General features: G+C 39.5%; 1 protein-coding gene across 1 annotated transcript in view; it reads right to left on the bottom strand.

Moving 5' to 3' along the window:
- Positions 1-21,659, bottom strand: part of xpo4 (exportin 4) — a 57,102-nt gene that overhangs the window by 14,667 nt on the left and 20,776 nt on the right. The window contains exons 8-12 of the mRNA XM_034886150.1: positions 10,994-11,151; positions 2,002-2,176; positions 1,362-1,538; positions 917-1,059; positions 439-584 (exon numbers count right to left, since the gene is read on the bottom strand). Of these exons, the coding sequence (XP_034742041.1) occupies positions 439-584; positions 917-1,059; positions 1,362-1,538; positions 2,002-2,176; positions 10,994-11,151 (799 nt within the window). The remainder of the gene's footprint in view (positions 1-438; positions 585-916; positions 1,060-1,361; positions 1,539-2,001; positions 2,177-10,993; positions 11,152-21,659) is intronic.

Genomic DNA, 21,659 nt, shown 5'->3' with positions numbered 1-21,659 from the left:
ACACACACGACAACTGTTGACAACTGAATTCATATATAGCTTGATTTGTGCCAGTTCTCATGGATATTCAATGAGCTAAGCTGCTTGACTCTAATTTACAGCTAGCCAATGAGAGCCTGGCTATTAGCATCCTTTACCCAGCGCAACTGGGCGAGCTCATGAATAATAATGAGCTCAGGCAAGATGACGTCAGACTGATCAGCTTTTGTAATTGGCCTGATTTCTCCGCTTTTTACTTTTAAGTGGCTAGAGCTGACAGAAGAGGTAGCAGTTCATTTTCACATTCACGACATACACACAACACAAATGGACCTAACATATTCCAAAACATGCAAGTAAAAATGTTTTTGTGTGGCAGGGCACCTTTAATCCAGACAACCTTGACATTTCCTTTAAAATAAAAAAAATACATAAATAAATAGTTGTGCTGTTTCTGACCTGAGACCAGTATGAGCCAGTGGATGTCCTCGTAGAGATCGTCCAGGACTTTGCGGTCCATTGAGCCGGGGTCAGATGTGGCCATGAGGTGCTGTTGGGTTCTCTGGAGTTGACCGTGAAGCCGCGTCACCCGGTCCTCCAGCAGACTGCAGGACAACGTCACAAGACCAATGTTAACGTGGGAAACAAAAACACAGCTTCTGGAGTTCAAAAACTCCAATCACAATAAATCTTAAAAAATTATAAATAATTTACAGGAATGCAAACTAAACAAATACGGGTCAAACAAATCATGCTTTGCCACAAATTGTAAATCTTGTGAAAAAAACTGGTAAAAAATTGTGTACATTTATAATATAGGTGTTAAAAATGTGAACATTATACAAGAATTTAACAAATTCTGCCTTATGGAAAATACTGATGGAGAGGTCACAGCAGGAAAGGATATGAAGTACTTGGTCAAGTTTTACGTGTTTACCTCATGAGCAGCGGGATACAGTGGTCAGCGGCCACACGACCCAGCATGCCGATGCTGGACAGCTGGTCGGAAAACAGCTCTCTGTCATCTTCCTGCAGCTCGTTGATCTCTTCCTCTTCATGTGATGATATGCCATTTACTGACTGGGGGGGGGGGGGGGGGGGGGGGGGGGGAGTGTGAAAGAAAAATGTAATTGAACATTCCAGGTGGAGGATAATGTTACTATTAATGTGTAAATCTGAATCTTGAAATGTTCAACCCTAAACAACAAAATAAAGAATGCATAATATCTTCTATTAGGCATAGAGCAGACCCAGCATTATAATGCTAAAACGAATGAAGCAGAGTTCTTCACTTTTCCAAATCTTTAGAGTTCGCTTTCAACTTTTTGGAACTGACTTGCCTTTCAGTAAAATACACTGTTTATCCTAAATAAGAGTCTCACCAGGTTCCGGGTGCCGTCAGGAGCAGCCAAGTGACACTGGATGTACGAGTTGAAGACCTGGACTGCTGGCTGGACGAAGCAGCCGCGAGGAAAATGCTCCTCGTCCTGGACAAGCGTCAACCATGACTCCAACAGCTTATCGTAGGCCTCCATGTAAACCATGTCGTCCTTATCCAGCTGAGTGAGGAGAGAAACAGCAAACGGATGTCGGCAAAACTATGTCAAAGATCTTCAATAGTAAGTCCTTCTTATTTTTTAAGTGTACTTGGTGGTAATCTATTCTTCATAGTAAATAAAGCCACCCTTTGGTTTAACTGGTCACAACCTGCAAACTATTACATTGCTTCCATTTTAGAGGTCACAAGTCAAAAAGTTTAAGATCTACTTGTTTTGACTCAAATCTAATTTAATTGGTTAACAGGCAAACATGGTCAGTTGCTACAGTGTTGACAAATGCATTTTTGAGACTCAACATCTAGGGGTATTTCAAGAAAACATATCTTGTATAACAAAAACTTTAAATCAAACAGCTTTGGTTTTGTTCTCTAAGATTAACCTTAATGTAACACACGATGTGACTGAATTTCAATGAAGATAATCAGATTTTGGAGAGGAAGAAGATGAAGGTGTTATTACTCACCACTTCCTCCAGGGCGGCACTGCGACCAAACGAGCAGGTGAGCAGAGTGAGGCAGTTGATGAAGGAGGTGAAGAGGTCGCTGGGCAGCGCGGTTAATGTACTTCGGGGGAACATGGTGATCAGATTGGAGATAATATTGGAGATGCCCACTGCCTCAGAGTCCTCGATTTCAATCCTGGGAATACAGATAATGAAATGGAATTTAATTGGGAGATACTTTTTCTTCTAAAATGATTAATGCCGTTGGAAAAATTAGGGCGAGAAATTAAACTCAGAACAGCATGTGCTATACTTGATAATAAAAAAATTGACAATGTCTTGTATTTAAGTACATTTCCTTCTCTTAAAAGAAAAGGTTATACTGCTTCTTTTCCACTTTTGATTCAAACTTGTGCTTTGGCACAAGGAAAAACAGTTTCCACTCTCCAGGGTGAGGCTGAGGCTAAACTGGGGTCACTTTCCAGTTTACACACTAGTGACTGAGGTTTGGAAACAGGCATGAAAATTGATCCTTAACCAAAACTCATGGGCTACTTGACCTCTGAGCAGTATTCCACAGCTGCATCTGAGGTTATTTTTATGGTATTTCTGTCTCATAGTACAGTACACAGAGTACATGATGATTGAAAGAATGACTGTAATTACACTTCTCGTTTTAAGGAGACTTTTATCATAAAGTTAAACCAAAAAGCAGGAAACGACACGTGTGGACATGGTAAAATCATATCTGGCTCACATGTTGAATTTTAAAACCAGATATAAGAGTGGCTTGTAATCTGAATTTTACACCATATGGAGATATCTTCCCCACAGGCAATGTATAATCAATGTGAAGAAATAATCACAGGATTACAAGATGAAGAAATGCAGCCACGCTTTTTAGACAATTAAAGTTTAACAAACAGTATTCAATCAGGTTACAAATATTGTTTAAAGGTCCCATGACATGGTGCTTTTTTGGATACTTTTATATAGGCCTTAGTGGTCCCCTAATACTGTAACTGAAGTCTCTTTCGGGATAAATGTGAATATTGGCAAAATAAAATTTTCACAATAACAATGCTAAAATACTGATGTTAAGCAGGTAATGTTAACTATTGTTTTTAAGGGTCCTAGCAATGCTAACAATTATCGCTAAACACAATGCACAGCTGAGAATGAAAAAGAAAATTTAAATTTTTAGCTGCTTTTGGAGCTGGAGAAAGTCAGGGAAATGCTAAAGCCAATTAACCTTCATTGTCTGGAGTCCATAAATGTCTGTATAAAATTTGGGAATGTGAATCCCAGCGGGAAAATAAAAGTGAATTCCATCTAATAGCTGTCGAGATAATTTAGTCCGACTAACAACCGACCAGAATTATCATCCATAAAGCCTTGTAGCTATCAAGGCTAAAAAAGTGTCAAATGGCACACTCATTGTGACAAGTCATTAAAAAGATTCAAAATTAGTGCTGCTTGATTATCCCTCTTAAAATCCCAACTGCATTCAATTCTCTACGAAAGCTTAGGCTGAACAAATCTTCTGTATTTGAAACAAACAAAGAGCTCTGAATTTCTCAAAAAAAAATGCAATAAATTATCAAAACCAAACGTGTCAAAATTAAATGTGTGAGAAAGACATACAGTAGGAGGAACAGAATGAAGGAAAATGCCCAAAGGGATTTAGGTGGGATTTATCCAAAAACACATTTCTATTTGAAAACATAATTTACAAGCAATGAGGATCTGTAGTTGCAGTACTGCAGGGTAACACCACAAATGTATACAATAAAACATAACCACAACTACATCATCTTATAATTAAGCTATCAATGCAGAAACAAAAATTACAGAAAAGTGCTATGTAACCACATGAATATCGACGAAGTGCAGAGGCACTCCTCAAAACTGCGGGCAATAAATTTAAACTTGATGGAAAGAAATTGTATTTTGGATTTAATATTCCAGTCTGTCAGTGATGTTGATGTTTTCAAATCCATGCCTTCATGTTGTAAAAAAGATGGCATGAATTTGATTGTTGATTTGTTTTTTCTACATTTCTGCACAGCCAATAAGGGAAAAACCTTTTAAAACCCCTCTAAAAGAAACCAACACCACCCCTAAGGTTTTCTGAATACTTTTGCTTTTTACTTTTTTGTGTTGCCTTTGCTGCAACAAAAGAACCTCTTAATCCTGAACTTGTGTTTGAGCTGACACACCTCTCCAAAGTCAGTCAGAGAGAAACATTGTGTGAGAGGCCCTGCTAACCCATATCAGATGGAGTTAAATTGCGAGCAGAACTGTTCAATCATTGAAGATCGGCCATCCCTCTTTGCATGGTTTTCCGATGAGGCAATTGGAAAAAAGCTCCAAGAATAGGTGATTACAGACGGAGCAAGAGAGGAAGGGAAGAGAGAGGGAGTGAGAGCCTGTGAGAGAGAAGAGAGGGAGAGAAAAACTCCTACTCACTGAATCACGTGGTCCAACAACAAGCATGTGTGCACATTCATGAGTGTCTCAGTTATTTTTACATGTCAGTGTGGCCCCTTAATTCAAATCAGAAATACTTTGATGAAAGATACACCAACAAATGAGCATGAAATACTTCTGTACTTATTGGCTCTGGATAATCATCGCACGCACGCACGCACGCACACGCGCACGCGCGCACACACACACACACACACACACACACACACACACACACACACACACACACACACACACACACACACACACACACACACACACACACACACACACACACACACACACACACACACACACACACACACACACACACACACACACACACACACACACACACACACACACACGAAACTCCGCCAACCTATAGCAATTTTATTAACAGTATGAATGTGCAGCCACAGCATGATTAATAAAAACATATACAAATACAGCTGGGTATATTGAACCTCACTTTTTTGGCACAAATGTGTCTGTGGCACCAAATAAATGTCTGGTCAGATTTGTACTCTAGTTTATTTATTCGTAGAACAGAAAGCTGCAGATTTAATTGAAAATGCTGCAATTTTTTGACTGATTTATTCAGGAAAACTCTAGCTTTGTTTAACTGTAGAAAGTGTTTGATTGAAAAATCATGCTCATTTTTCTTTATTTCTGTTAAAAACTGTGAGCTATCAAAAAGGAATTGCTTTAGTAATTGCCTAAACTTAGGTATATATCCACAATAGTGTCAAAAATAAGTAAACAATAAGTTAATATATTGCAAGCACAGAAAGCCAGTTTAGAGAGACGTTTTGAGGAGGACACTGTGGTTGAGGAGTAGTTAAAACGTTGGGTTGTTCCATTTTTTTTTAAGATAGTCATGTTGTCAAAATAGGTCAAATCCATCAAATTGTAGTCTAGAGCAACTGTGAGCTGGGGTAAGGGATAATATAATGGGGCTAATTTGTTCTTTTATTGTTAAAAGTCTAGCAGCTGCAGCCCTTTTTTATTGAGTGCAGAATACAATTAAAAGAGTCAAGGCGAGTGCAACTAAATGCCTAAATAACTTTTCTGAAGGTCAGTGGGGATAAGTCCATAATTTTTGAAAGACAGCGTACTTTTCATTTGCATATATCAAATTTCTCATTAACTGTCACTGTCACACCGAGGAGGGTCTTATCCTCATTGAGCAGGAAAAACTGACAGGATTGCCAACATTTAATTTCCCCAAAGTAATTTGTTATGGGAATCAGGCTGCAAGCATCTTTAGGATTGACAGGGAGGTAAAGTCGAGTCTCAATGGCGTAAAAATGAAAGCATACTGTATATTGTAAAGACCCCCAAGACACGGTATCTATAAAAGTTTGTAAAGCTATTAACCCAAAGCAACTCACAGGTGAAGCAATGTGGACAGTATACAACTTTTAATTTCTAATGTATATTTTTCTATTTTCTTATAAAAAAGAAATCAGGAATCTTTCACATTCAGCTGGAAAAGTCAAGATTAAGAGCTAAATTGTATTTCATGATTAGCACCTTTAGCAGTGGATGAAAGTGTTTTATTTACTGGTCCCTACACTTCCTTTTAGTAAGGTTAAGAATATATATCATTGACAAAACAAAAGTGACAAAATAATTGGAATATAATAATGTTTAAATGAGTTCTCAAATTTTGTATTTAACTTTCAATCATTTTCTTGGTAAGTACTGCTGTAAACCTTTTGTAGTTTTATGTGTCTGTATTTTATGTCTTGCAGCCATCTTTTATTGTGAAGTACTCTATGAAATCTGATCTAGCTAAAAAAGGTAGGTTTCCTGTATATAGCCAGTTATGTGAATTATTTCTTCTAATTTTAATTATCAATTTATATTTTGAACCTCTCTTGATATTGATTCTATTTACCCTCATTTTTTGTTTCAGGTACACTCAGTACTTTGACATGTTATTCTGTCTAGTAGTCAACTTAATTTATGTCTTCTTAATTTGTGCAGATGACACTTGTAGATATTACAAAGTGTACAATATGTTTTTTATTTATTTTTGTGTCATTTGGATTGCTTAATTTATTATCATCACTACTATTTATGTATCTATTTTTGGTCTGTTTGTTTTCATGTTTTTGTGCATTAGAACCTCTTTGACAACGAGATGGTGCATCTCAAGGGGCTTATTCTCAAAATTAAGAGTTGAAAATAAACATTCAACAGTTTTAGAAATTACATTTTGTTGTTGATGCTTGACTCCTTCTTGTAATTGATATACAGTTAGCAGATGGTTTCTACTCCACAAAAAATACATACCATGTTATTCAATTAGAAATATAGTTTGAACCTTATTGAAAAGTATTTCAACATGGCTTTCAGAAGAATTTAGTTTCATTAAAGTCTGCAAAGCTCCCAGCTAGAATTGGGAAACAAGTTTTATGTTAGGGGTCGGGCAGCTCTATATTTGATTAGAGGATGACTACTATAGGATTAATTAACTTAAACACACTCAGTATGTACCAGTGTTTGAGAGGTTGCTAGTAATGGTTGTTTCCTCTTTGGTTGATTAAGCAGTATATCTGTGAGAAAAACTAAATGCATAATTCAATCAATTTTACATATATTTGGCATAGTGGAAAGTGGGAAACATAAGTTCCTGATTAACACTATTTGTTCTGAACTGAAAGACAAGCTCGTCCCACTCCAGCCTGTTTCTTATAGTGTGTGCAGATGCAAGTATGGAGGAAATTAAAAAACACAGACTCAACAAGCCATTACTTCCTATAAATAAAGCATAGGCTGGCCCAGTATGAGTCACACTCCTGCTGATGTCCTCCAGCACTTGTTGAGTCTCTGAATTTAAGACATATGAAATCCTTGAGATAGTGGAGAGTACTTTACATTTACTGAGACTGTAGCCAAGGTAATACAACAACAACAACAACTGTGCTTACTGATCTTGCATTTTGAATGCTACAATATATGCAGTTGAAATGGACAGCTGATGTTTTAAAAAAACCAATTATCATTTAAATTTTAATGTAGAAAAGGCAGATATTTAGCCTTTATTACACAATATTATTGCACATTATTTTTAAATGTAGTTTTGGCCTTTGACTTCATGTGATTTTTATGGCCAGAATATATATAGAAAGTTAATTTATTTCAGAGTAGTGGCTGTGTGCATCCCCGGTGGAGCTGCTTCAAATGGGCAGTTTGAATTAGTTTCATCTATTGTTATTACTACATCTACTGTCAGTATGATGGAAATTACTTTCAAGGTTTTGCAAATTGTCAAAAGGAAAGACAGGGGAAAGATCAATGTTGCATGACGGAAATAGTTGAATGACTGCTAGCATCAACTGGAAATGCTTCGAAAACAATGTAATACCTCTTTTGAGGGGATTAACATTCAAAATCAAGCAGGTCCCTGGTGTGAGCTCTTTGTTTTCTTAATTTGGTTGCTTGTGGAATTGTGGATTTAGGGATCTCTTTACAGCTATGGACAGGAGGAATGATTACAGCGATCAATAACTATGTCAACATACACATGACAGAGTATTGTTATAGGACAGACTTTGAAAAATGTTAAATTTAACAAATTTAAACCCGTCCTATACAGTACACAATACTGTTGCTATGTGTACCATGCAAGACAAAACCTACCAATTCACTAATACACTTAAGGGAAAAACTGCACTGGTTCCATTCTTAAAGGAGAATTCAGACCAATTTTGATTGCTATAAATGTGCAAGTACTTCTGATTTAAAAAAAACTGAATTGGTGCATACAACAATGAGTAGCTGCAGCTACGTGTACAAGCTTCCAGTGAGCTAAAACCAGAATTTTTGGAGTGCCTTTGTGCCTCTTAACAGACACACAATGCAATCAATATGTCTGTACGACATGAATAGGGCCCTTGCGTAACATTAAGATGTGTTCTCAACTCAGATATTGTTTTAATTCACCTACCCTGTCTTTTACTTGCCGGTGGGTAGCTTGCTTGCCTGGTTAGCTGCTAGAGCTAGCTGTTAAATGCTATTGATAAGTCAAGACAGGGTAGGTAAATTAAAACAAATGCCTGAGTTGAAAATGCATCTTGATGTGACGTAAGGGCCCTGTTCATGTTGTACAGACATATTGCATTGTGTGTCTGTCAAGATGCACAAAGGCACTCTAAAATCTGCCCTGTTCACTGCCGTTTTAGCTCAGTGGAAGCTTGTACACGTAGCTGCAGCTACTCAGTGTTGCCTGCACCGATTTCGGTCGGGGTTTTTCAATCAAAAGTACTTGCATATTTATATCAATCACAATTAACAAAAAAATTGGCCGGAATTCTCCTTTAAACTGATGCTTAGAAAGTCACCGTGAAAGTGTCAGAAAGTGTCAGTGTCAACTGCCAAAACCATCGAAGTTTAATCAGCAAACTAAAAAACGTATTTAAGTAAGAAGCCAAATAATAGGGCTGCACGATAATGGCCAAAATGATAATCACGATGATTTTGATCAATATTGAGATCTAGATTACTTATCACGATTATTTGTTGATTTTTAACCAAAACCAATTTAACTGTCACATAGGCTATTTATAACTGATTTCATATCTACATTGTTCTACATTCCTCTTATGTTGAAGTTGTATGTTGTACATGCATACAGCTGCAACACATGTAAATGAAAATTATCTGAAATAAATAGCGTAGGATATATATATTAAAAAAAGTATCTCTGAGAAAGCTCCTTCACTTGTTTTCGACAATAACTGATAAAAAGCTAGGGAGAGAGGGGGAACGCGATGGACGGATGCTACTGACAGAGTGACGGGTGACTCATTATCAATGGGTCCAGCATGGGTCGAATGGCGGGTCAGCAGAGTTTATGAAATATCTGTATCGTCACTGTGCTGCATTTTTATGACCTATGATATTCTGGCCATGGGTCATATCTCTCATCCAGGTCCAACAGGCTCTGACTCACACGCTATTACTCTATAAACTGAAGTTAGTTGCATTCAATAACTTCTTCTGTGTTTTTCACAGTGGCCGTCGCAGTAGCAGAATTACTAGGGTAACACTGATACAAATACAGGTTGGCCTCTCATGCTTAACAATATACAGCTGTGTTAATAAGAATTAAAACTGTAAACAAATGTCACAAGTGTGGAAAGGCCGTGTCTCTCCATGTTGCTAGGAGCAGTGTGTGAGTGAATGGGGGCGGGGCTACGCAGAGAGTAAAAGGAGAGATCCAAACACAAGCACAGAAGTGATGGGAAACTTATTGCAAAAAATCGATATGAACAACCTAGCTTCGTTTGTGGAGAGGCAGCGGATGCAAGGACATTAGGTGCACCTAATAGGAAAAATGTTAGTTGCAATCTAGAGCCCTGTGAGCCAATAGACACTAACTAGCACTGGTCACTGCTGTTGTCTGAAAAACAACACAGATGGGACAAAACGTTGCGTTTACTGGTAAACTGTTCAATCTTGTGACCGACGAATGGCCGACTCCTATCTGTTGTGGTATTTTCCTCACATTACTCTGTCCCCTGTGACTGTCTACATCTAGCAACTAAGCTAAGCGGAGCAGGGAACAACTCTGACTGGCACATGATCAGACAGTGGTTTACTAAGCGGTAGATTGGCTTTGCAAAAAACGCAATGATGCATTTAAAATATCGCTTGATCACGCAAATTTGATCGTGGGAAGCCAAAATCATGATTGTTATTAAAATGAGATCATATAAATAAACATTTGCACTTTGCCAAAAACGTCTAATAACTACAGATAGACCAAAAGCAACGTTTAACCTATGTATTACAATAACCAGAGTCCCACATGATGTCTCATCTCTTCACCATATGTCAGTATATTGCCAAGCTCAACTAAAAGGACAATGCTGACACTTAAGTGGGAGAACATTTAAAACTATATTCTAAACACCTGTACATTTAGGTGAATAACAAGACATACAGATACATACAGATACATACAGATATAAAGTCAGGGTACCAGCTCTTTGATGCTGTACTTAAGCTAAATGATAATGTCAGCATACTAACAAGCTGACAATGACAATGCTAACATGCAGCACTAAACACAAACGGACAATTTATGGCGCTTGATGAATAGTCAGAGTTGGAGGAAGTTATCGCAATCACTCCCGACGGGTAATATCTGTACCAAATTAGATGGCAATCCATCCAATAGTTGTTGAGACAATTCACTCAAAGCTGCAAGTGTCAACCTCATTGTGACACTAGAGAAAAAGTCAGCAGATAACCAAAGTCATTATGATTACAAAATTAAATGGCATCTATTCAGTAGCTGTTGAAAGGTTTCAGTCTTGACTAAAGCGCTAGACCGACCAACTGACAAACCACAGACATGAAAACATTGCCATCAATAGAGTCATGCCACTAGCATGGCTAAAAAGATACAACTCCAAACAGGCTGACTGTTTGACTTACATTGCTTTAGTTACTACATCAAGCTACTCGAAAGCACTGATGAGTTCTGAGCCATCGACAAACTAAGTCTCCAGCACAGTGACGCACTGACCCATTGATCATGCTGAGCAGGCCCTCCACCAGGTGAGCCAGGTATGAGACCTGGGCGCTCTCATCGGGGAAGATGGGCCCGTGCATGGAGGCCAGCTGGGCCAAGCACTGCAGGGAGTCCTGGGCCATGTCGGAGTCCTCCCGAATCTTCCTATGTACCTGCAAAATAACAGAAGAAATGCATGTCTCAGCCTCTGTTTTTAAGGTGTAACAGTGTAATCTTCAAGTAAAGGGTACAACTTCTCAATGAACCAGCAGGTACTTGTGGATACTGTTGGAAATAAGTGAACTAGGAAAAGGACAGAAAGACAAAAAAAATGTGGAAAAATGCTTTGCATACTAAAATTTCTAAGAATTTATTGAAAAAGCAGAGATCACTTTGGTCTTGTCTTCTCGCCAACATGCAATATGAGAAGAGGAAATGAGGAGAATTCCCATGTTTCCCCTTTTGAGGAAAAGGAAAGCTACATTGCGCAAGTAGTGTGGCCTGATACAAATGACCACCTGCATGGGAGGTCAGAGGTCAGGAGCGCCTACAGAGCAGTGACACATTCAGCAACAATACTTGTACACACTAGACAATATCATGATTATTAATTCAGTTCACAGAAGGCTTTTATTTTTTAACATGTGCAAACTTAGGATAGGCAAATGAAACAAACAATACTACCTTTCATTCTGGAAAATGCTGGATTAACAACTATACAATTCCTGCACATGCCTGTTCATAGTATGAATCTGAAAGGAGAAACAGGGCCACATCCCCTAAATACAGTGCGCAAGAGGAAATTTTAATTATAAGTGCTGATTTTTCTGATGCTCTGGTGATACTTTAATGCGTTTTGTCAATGAAACGTATTCAAAATAAACTGCATACTGAATACCATTTTGAAATAGAAAATTTGTTGGCCAAGAACAAAAAGAGAACCTTCCTCATCCTCTTGTCACCACTTTCAAAAACAGATCAGCTGATTCCAGTAGCAGGATTAATACTCACTGGCGTCTCCCACCACCCAGCAAGCTGAGGTGAAGCGAAATGGCGAATTGATTTTTCAACACGTCTGTCTCTTCAGACACTGTGCCGCCCCCCCCCGGTCTCAAACAAACAATCACTAACCTCGTCTGAGCCCAAAGACAGCCTCAATCAAACCCAGAGTGGAATATATCTGGTCCCGATGAAAAATAAAATCTGAATTCAGTCTCATCTCAGCTGTGAGCTTTTGATCAGTTTGGGGATTTTGTCCATGCTGAGATGTCACACATCAACAAGGGAAGAGGTATTGTTGGTTTCAACTGTGCACACAAACAGACGCACACATTATAGTGTGGCAGCAGCAGTTACAGCACTGCGAGTCATCACAGCTGCTCAGCAACATGGGTTCCCACTGACATACTACACGGACATCTAGAGCTCAACTGCCTCCCTCCTGTGAGATCTTCTCAACCAGTCCGAGATCCTTTTCTCTTTCTTCTTCCGTCTCCTGAACTGTCATCCTCTTAAATCCAGAGTGATTGCTTCTTCACCGGCACCTCACATTATGCCAGCGCATGGCCCCATTGCAAAAGCAATCAAACTTTTAACCTCCCTTTCCTTGTTGCTTCTTCCTGCTCCTACTCCTCTCCTCTTCTTACTCCTTCCCCTCAAATGCGTTCCCACTGCCTCTCCCAACTCCTAGTCCATTCTCTTCTCTCTCTTTTTTGCTTTCCAGCCGGGGTGCCTGGTTGGTCGAAAGCCACGCTGCTGGGAAGAGATTTTAGATGCTAACGCAGCTTAGCTACCATAGTCTTTTCTGCTGCTCCTGCCCTCGTCCAGTGCGTGAAGTCATCCTCTGGAAGAGCTCAGTGAAATGGGGGGGGGGGCGCAAGAGAGAGAGAAAGACAGAGGAAGGGGTGGGAGAGGTAGAGGAAGGCCAAAGGATTGAACAGCACAAGCTCTAAAAAAGCAGCTGCACCAGCGAATGATCCATGTGATGCCAGTAATGTCAGTTGCCTTGAGTCCGACTATAGTTAGAGATACGTGTGTGTGTGTGTGTGTGTGTGTGTGTGTGTGTGTGTGTGTGTGTGTGTGTGTGTGTGTGTGTGTAAAGGAGAGAACAAGACACAACAATATGGAACATTTTGGGCATGCATCTCATATGATTGTTGACGGATTAATCAATGGATACTTTTGTGTCAGCAAAGCATTGTCATAGTTGCTAATTCGGTGATATTATATTATTGTTTTTCTTTGGCAGTGGCCTGGACTCTTTTTTCATTTAAAAAATAAAATAAAAACAGCGTTCTCAAAATCAAGACGAAGCAAAACATAAACTAAGTTTAAAATAATAAATAAAAGGAAACTGTTGACCGGCCGGAGCAAACTTATTTTAAAGCTTAACAGTTCACAATAATATGTTTCTGAACATATCGGAAACAAGAAATAGGCAATGCAGTAACCAAATCTTGATTTATATTTAATCAGCGCTGCCTGGTTTTACAGTTTAATAGGAATTCACGAGTGGCCGCTGTATTTGAGACTTCTCAGCTCTGATTGGTTGTTTTCCTAATGTGATTAGGAGCACCAGGAGGAGGCAGAAGAATAAGATTTCTCAGATGATCTGAATAATGTAGTACTGTCAGGATATAGTGATAGTTACAGTAAATACAACAAAAGATACTTTTAATGAAGGTTACAAAATGTAGCTTTAAGGTTGTGACCATTAATTAAACTACAACTCAAAGCTACGGTGTCTTTGCTTTTAGCCAAAAACAAAAAGCTGATACAAGCTCAACTGATTCTTTAATTTTGGTTATCTATTATTACACAGATATGTTGAAGACTAAACCTAAATACATTTGGTAAGGGAATTGACAGGATTTTTATTAAAGAAAGATCTTATACTAGATTCAGATTCATCAAAATTCTATTCAACACATACCTTACTGCAGATATATTCTTTATTAAGGAGAAAGAATATAATTGGGGAGAAAAGAAAGGGCAATAAGTAATGAGGAAGAAAGCCGAAGCGAAGGGAAAGAAGATGAGCTATAATGAGAGACAACTGAGGGAAGAAGAAAGGCAGGTACACAATGAGGTGAGGGAGAAGGAAAGAGGATGAAGAGAGAGCTGGAGAGGGGAAGAGAGAGGAAGGGAGGAAGAGAACGATATTTATAGAAGGAGACAAAAGTATGGTGTATGTTACCTCGGGGGGCTCAGAGGCTCATCTTTCTGTTTTTTCAAATCAACACGGTGCTTCCAACTTATTGTCTTTCGCTCTCTCTTCCACCATCACCCTCTCTCTCGCTCCCTCTCCCTCCCTCAGATTGGGTTACTGTCTGCCTGCAGGCTCTGCAGCAGCCTCATCAGTTCCCGCACTCCACACTGATTGTATTTACTGGCTAAACACGAAATGTTTTACTCTGTGCTCTTGTACTCCTATCTTTGTGAGGACTAGCGGGGTAGGCTTCTATCACAGTGTAGTGGTACAGTCATATATGTACACAGTATATCATAATATTATGTAAATAACCACAACAGAGTGCCTGTTTTTTGGTTATTCCAGTGAAATACTAAAAAATTACATTACTTATCACATTGATGCAACAATGCTTCAATATTGCCAAAAAGTCACGGTATTAATGCAACGATCCCACCAAAGCTCTCACATTTGAACAAATTTCTATCGTCTGACAGTATACAATGTCAAGGTTCCTCAACCCAAACTGAGGTTTTAAACCCTGCTAGAGGAGGACATTTTTATCAGAAAGTGATGACATTTTGGCCAGTTCTCATTTCAAATAGGACACGGTTGTTTGCGTTTAGGTTAGCGTTAAATGGTTCATTGTGATACAAGTGATAGTGGGAAGGTCCTCATCGTCTCATTATGAATGAGATTAATAGTGTGCAGCTAGTCGTAAACTGTCTTTCAATAACTATGATAGAGAGGGTTTGCAGCCGAGATGTCTAGCTTAATGTGTTACCGAAAAGAAGCAGTTAACTTGAGCCTTTTTTCAGCTCGTTTGATCTGGTCTTCACTTTCAATTATCTCAACCAGCGGCAGTAACTTGTAGGAGAAAACATAAGCAACTTATGCTGATGATTCACAGTTCTTTTGGTTTCTTTACTGGAATATCCAGGAATATCCTGGAACAAGTCAACGAATGGAATGCTAAACTGTACGTCCACTTCGTTGACTTTGAAAAAGCGTACGATTCCATACACCGAGACAGCCTTTGGACCATCATGCGTCAGTATGGAATCCCTCAGAAGCTGATCCAGATGGTAAAGACCCTTTATGAGGACTTTCAGTGCTCCGTTATGGACGAGAACGAGACAACAGACTGGTTCCCAGTGACGACAGGAGTGAAGCAGGGGTGCTGCATGTCAGGATTTTTGTTCCTCCTGGTAATCGACCGGGTAATGCAGAGAACTGTGGAGGGTGAAAGAACCGGAATCCGATGGGACTTCACTATCATGCTGGAAGACCTTGACTTTGCAGATGACCTTGCCCTTCTATCTTCAACAATGGATCACCTTCAGCACAAAACAACCAGATTAGAGGACAATGCAGCCAAGGTTGGACTAAAACTGAACGACAAGAAGTGCAAGATAATGAAGGCCAACAGCAAGAGTGACAACAAGCTGAAGGTTGGAGAAAGCGAGGGAGAGGAGGTAGAGAGCTTCACGTATCTGGGTGCAAACGTCACAAAGGATGGTGGAGGCACAGCGGATGTCAAGAAAAGAGTGGCACTGGCAAGCGCACAGTTCAAAAGGCTATCAAACATATGGCAAGCCAGCGATATCAGCAGGAACAACAAAACCTCCCTTTTCAAGAGCTTGCAAGTGCAGGCTGGAACACGTGGAATACAGCCCAACGTGCAGCTGCAAACCGAACCCAGTGGAGGAGTGATGTCCAAGCCTTGTGTGCCTCCTGGCACGGAGAGAATTATCTCTTAACTTTGGTTTCTTTGTGGCATCAGTGTAGCCGTCATAGCCCCAACTTGTAGCTACAGTTTTGAAGAGGCTACATGTATAACTATAAATTCAGCTTTAGGCATGTGGTTGGGATGGCTTAAGTTTGGGGAATGTATTATTATATTATTATTACTGGTATGTATAAAGTGTGTGTGTGTGTGTGTGTGTGTGTGTGTGTGTGTGTGTGTGTGTGTGTGTGTGTGTGTGTGTGTGTGTAGTTTTTTAGACAGCAGCAGTGAGCAGTGCTAGTAACGTCTGTTAGCTGTTAGCTTCTTTAGGACGCACCGGTGCTAATGTCCTCGCATCCGCTGCAATGTTGTTATATGGATATGGTTTAATTTTCTGTTACATGACCCATTTCTTCTGTAAAGTTGTGCCTGTGTGGGATCTCTCCTCTACTCTCTCTCCTCTTACTCCGCGCCCGGCCACACAGCGCCGGTCCACACTTCTGACATTTGTCCACAGTTTTAATTTTTTATTAACACAGGGGCAAACCTGTATTTGTGCCAGTGTTTCCTCGGGTAACTCTGCTTTCGCGGCTGCCACGGCAAAGAACACAGAAGAAGTTATTGAACGCAACTAACTTCAGTTGGTAGAGTAATAGCGTGTGAGACGGAGCTGCTGGACCTGCAAGAGATGTGACCCATGGCCAGAATATCATAGTTCATAAAAATGCAGCGAGGTGACTATACACACGGCGTGTGTATCTGCCATTCGACCCCTGCTGGACCCGTTCATAATGAGTCAGCCGTCTCTCTGTGAGTAGCGTCCATCATATTCCCTCTCGCAGTTATAAATAGCCTATGTGACGATAAAATTTGATTTGGTTAAAATTAACAAATAATCGTGAGAATAATCGTGATCAAAATTTTGATCAAAATAATCGTTATCATCTTTTTGGCCATAATTGTGCAGCCCTAGTACACACACAAACTCAATCACAGTTTGATGCTGCTCTCTAATCAATCAGAGCCAAACATACTAAAAACCCAGAGAAACAGACAAAACACACACAGCTGAGGACAAAATTACAAACGCTTCAGTTTGGGTGTGCACTCTCCTTTTCTTCTTTTTATGTTGGAGTTGGGCTGTGCACTGTGGTCTCGAGGTGTTAAATCGACAAAAGTGGAGTGTTTTTGTTGTTGTTATTTTGAAGAGGGCCAACAACCACCGGTGTCTTTTTCCTCTTCAATTTACCATAGACAATTTATTCCCAAACCTCTCTCATGCTCCTGCAAATTGAATCCATGTTTCACTCTCTCTCTAAATTGTTTTTCTCGGTTCCATCTATATCGTTGTCTTCCCCGTAGAATAATATACTGCTCTTTCTATTCCTGCACCTCTTCTTTTACTTTCTCTGTGCTTCCTCTTACAACTTTTTGGGTGAACCTCACTGTTGACTCTGTTTATCTATAAGGCTCATGTTGAAAAACTACCATTCTACCTTACAGAACTTCTGTTACTCTCTGTACTTTTACCTTATCATACTTGGCCTACTGACTGGTTTTTGCTTCATGTTCCATGAGCTTGGTCTGAACTTAGAAAAACTAGTTTAACTTTAGTGCACCTGACTCCTGGAACAAATTACACTTGATAATAGGGATGTACGATATTGAATTGTGGCCGATATTCGCAATAAGAACAGCAGCCTCCTTTTAGCCTCCTAACAACACTGATTAGTAAGAGGAGCCCAGGAGCCAGTTAATGGGAGACGGGCAGACACCCACCCACAGTGGGACAGAGATCCCCACTCCTCCAGAGCCCCTCAACAGGGTGACGAGTGTGTGTGTGATGGGTGGGTTACTGAGGTTGTTAACAGGGGCCCCTAATCCTGGGGCCGGGCTCTAATCCTGCCTGCCTGTCTGTTGTGGACTGTGATCCTGATGGCGCGTGTCTCTGAGTACCCCCTCCACACCACCCACACCCAGGCCAACCTGTTACCCCTCACAGCTGATGAGACAGAGCAGCTGAGACAGCAGAGGACCCCATTAAATTGAAATAAGCACACTCTACATGGAAACAACACACAGGCACATCACAGATCCATGCTATACTACACAAACTCAAATTGACACAATCCGACAAAGACAGATATGCGCGCACATAAGCACACACACACACACACACACACACACACACACACACACACACACACACACACACACACACACACACACACACACACACACACACACACACACACACACACACACACACACACACACACACACACACACACACACACACACACACACACACACACACACACACACACACACACACACACAGAGAGAGAGACAGCTGACAGTGCCACAGCAGTCTTACAAAAACAAACAGTTGAGCTACTAGAAATACCAGAGCGAGAGATGAGAGTGAAGGCCTGGAAAATGAAACCAACACAAAACACATCCTGCAGATTCCAGCAGCAAAGAGAACCGACCGAAAAATGACAAACATTTTTATTCATGCCAAACTGCTGCTACAAGCCAATCAAATCGTTGATTTGTGCTTGCAGAGTAGCAAACGTCTTATTACAGTCACTGTTTAGAGCCAATTACAGTTAGATGTGATTGCTTTTTGAATTCAGAGTCAGAACAATCTGACTGAAAACTTTTTCCAGGACTGTCAATGAAAGGTGATTATCAGGCACAGAAATGGAAAAGAACTACAAATCAGTCTCCGGAGATTGGACAACAAAACAATTACTTTTTCACCATTTCTTAAAAGTAATGTAACCAAAATAGTACTTAATCCAAACAGAAATTTGGTATCAAGTGCATTCACTTTAAACCAGCTGCATTAAGATAATATCTGAGCCACAGAACAAACATTTAGCAGTGGTCACCAACAAAAAATAACCACAATTTTAAACAGATTTAGAGGTAGATTGAGATATTTTTGTCTTCCTGATGGTTAACAAAAGATGCTAACAGAAACTATGGAGGCAAATGAGAAGAGAGATGCTTTCCACATAGAAACATCAGTTGTCGTGATCTTTTAGACAAATCACAGACACAAATAGTGAGAATTAATATCATAATAAGCTGTGACAACCTCATGTGGAAATGTTCACCTCATTGAACTGCAACTTGTGTACCAAGTTAAATGCCATTTTTAAATATAATTTTTGTTCCACATTTTAATTATTCACAACATTTTAATAAACATATATTATTAATATCCTTCAATTATGCTAATAAACCACCGATGTTTCCATACTCAAAAGAAAAGCTCTCATCAGAGGTGGCTCCGTTTGTTTCTATATATAGTCCAAACAAAGATTCAATTGGGTGCATTTGAAGTTAAAAATACCTTTTTTTTAAATACTTTTTTCAAAAAGAAACAATACCAGAGCTCCCCTGGACCTTCTGTTAAAAAAAAAAAAATACAAGCACTAATTAGAATTATTACCAAAACTATAACCTCATCAATTACCAATACTTCCAGATAACAAACAAAACCAGCCAGCAGGTTTCTGGTTCTGTAACTGAACAAAAACAGCAACTTCACACGCAATTACTGGCCTGTAAGAACAAGTTAAACCACTTTAATGCAGTATTCTGCACCTCTCAAAGCACAAGTTAAGAGGGATTTGTAAACTAAATAGCCACTCAGAGGACAGAGGATATTTAAACTCTCAAAATGTATTCAATTTTAGGCCTTAAATAAAGTTAAGGTACGAATGATGCTTAAGAAGCAGTATTTGTCAATTGAACATACTGTATGTGCTTTTTTATGGCAGCAGTACAGCAGTATTTGATAGCAGGGAAAAGGCCTGACTCACCAGTTGACGGTGCCAGGAAAAAACAAACGATCTATCCCTAAAAGAACACCTAGCCTACCCTATCACACAAACTGTCAACCAGTCCGTTCTTGAGGGAATATACCCAACTCCCACTAAGACTACAATTGTAACTCTAGTATTTAAGACAAATTACCCTAATGTGTAACTATTGTCTAATCAGTATTCTACCTGAGATATCCAAGGTTGCTGAGAAATGGGTATCAAGGCACCTGCTTTCTTTCTTCAATAATAGTCTTTTTAATCTTCTTCCAATGCAGTTTGGTTTCAGGTCCTATCACTCCGCTAAACAGCTAACAGAGACAATCCGAGCAATGGTCGACAAGGTAGGTGTTGTTGGTAATGTGTTTTTAGACCTTTGTAAAGCTTTTGACACAACCATGAGGTCCTTATTGCCACGGTCTACTTTTAACTTCTCCCCGTTAGTAATTAAAAGGATTGATTCATATCTAACTGGTTGAGAACAATAAGTTTCTGTTCCCGTTCATCAGATCTTGGCTTATGCACAGGGGTACCACAAGGGTCACAAGGGCCCACTTTTGTTTAGTTTATATATTAATGACTTGCCATCTGTTCGCCCTGATGTCAAAACACTATTGTATGCGGACAACACCGTAGTATATGTGCATGCCAAGACAAAACATCTGGCTGCTAACAAATTTACCATAGCCGTGGATCAGATCAACGATTGGCTAAATCGCTACTGCATTCAACTTAATGTAAATAGAACTCTGAGAACGTTTTACATAAACATTCTTATAATAATAATTACATTGTGTCAATTATAAACATCTCGGGTCAAAACATTAGTATCTTTCCACAATTTAAGTATCTGGGAATTATTATTGACTCCAATCTTTCTTTTAAAGCACATATTAAGAAAGTGTGCAATAGGGCCTAGCCAATTTTAAATACATAAGAAATGTAGTAACTTTTAATACTGCCAAATTGTTTAAGGATGCCATGATTTAACACATCTAACATTGTCTGACAAGCTAGGGACAAACTAACAGCTCATCACTAAAGCCACTAGCTACTCGTTACAAGAAAACCCTCAAAGTTTTGAATCACTGTATGATCCTAAATAATCGTAGAAGATGTAATCAAATACAAAGACATCTGTTTGGTCTACAAAACTCTGCACAACACCGCTCCTCCTATGAACTCATAATCCAATGTAACAACAGCGGTAAGATAACCAGGAGCACCACACAAGGTGACCCTCTAATTCCATTCAGGAAAAGCACATTTGGTCAATTATCATTTTCTGTTATGGCAATACAAAACTGGGATTCACTGCCCACGACTATCAAAGATATGCATACATGATCCACCTTTCAACACACCTTAAAAAATGGCTGTCCAATAACGATCAATGCACACAATCTGTCAGATGTGAAGTGTTTGATGTGACATTCTCATTGTTGCCGCCGTTCCATCTCTGCTGCCTGCCTCAATGTTATGTCTTGTATGTGCTTTCAATGTGGCCTTTGTGACTATTCTCCTTTATCTTGTCTACTTTGTTTTGTCTTTATTGCAGGAACCAATGTGATGTGGTTGCATGTTTGTGCTTGATTGTGTGTGCCACTGGTCTGTATGTCTTATTCCTTTTTGCTTAGGCCTGCAGTCATTTTAGATGTAATACAATTTATTTTAATTTGTTAACCATTGTATTTTAGTATACCCTTTGTCAGCTGGCCGGGGACTACAGCTGGAAATTAGCCGTAGAGGCTAAAGCTGCTCCTTGCACTATACAGTTATTTAAGGGGCACATAAACAATATTATAAACTAAATTAATATGTCTATTATGTTCTAATAGAAATTTGAACACTCCTCAACTGACCACTGACATGTTTGAACTATACAGTACGTCTTACACCTGCATTAGAGGGGGGGGGGGGGGGGGGGGG

The sequence above is a fragment of the Etheostoma cragini genome, chromosome 11, assembly GCF_013103735.1.
Source record: "Etheostoma cragini isolate CJK2018 chromosome 11, CSU_Ecrag_1.0, whole genome shotgun sequence".
Taxonomy (NCBI): Eukaryota; Metazoa; Chordata; class Actinopteri; order Perciformes; family Percidae; genus Etheostoma; species Etheostoma cragini.
Note: the sequence above shows the minus strand (reverse complement) of the source record. Positions and strands in the feature narration are given on the sequence as shown.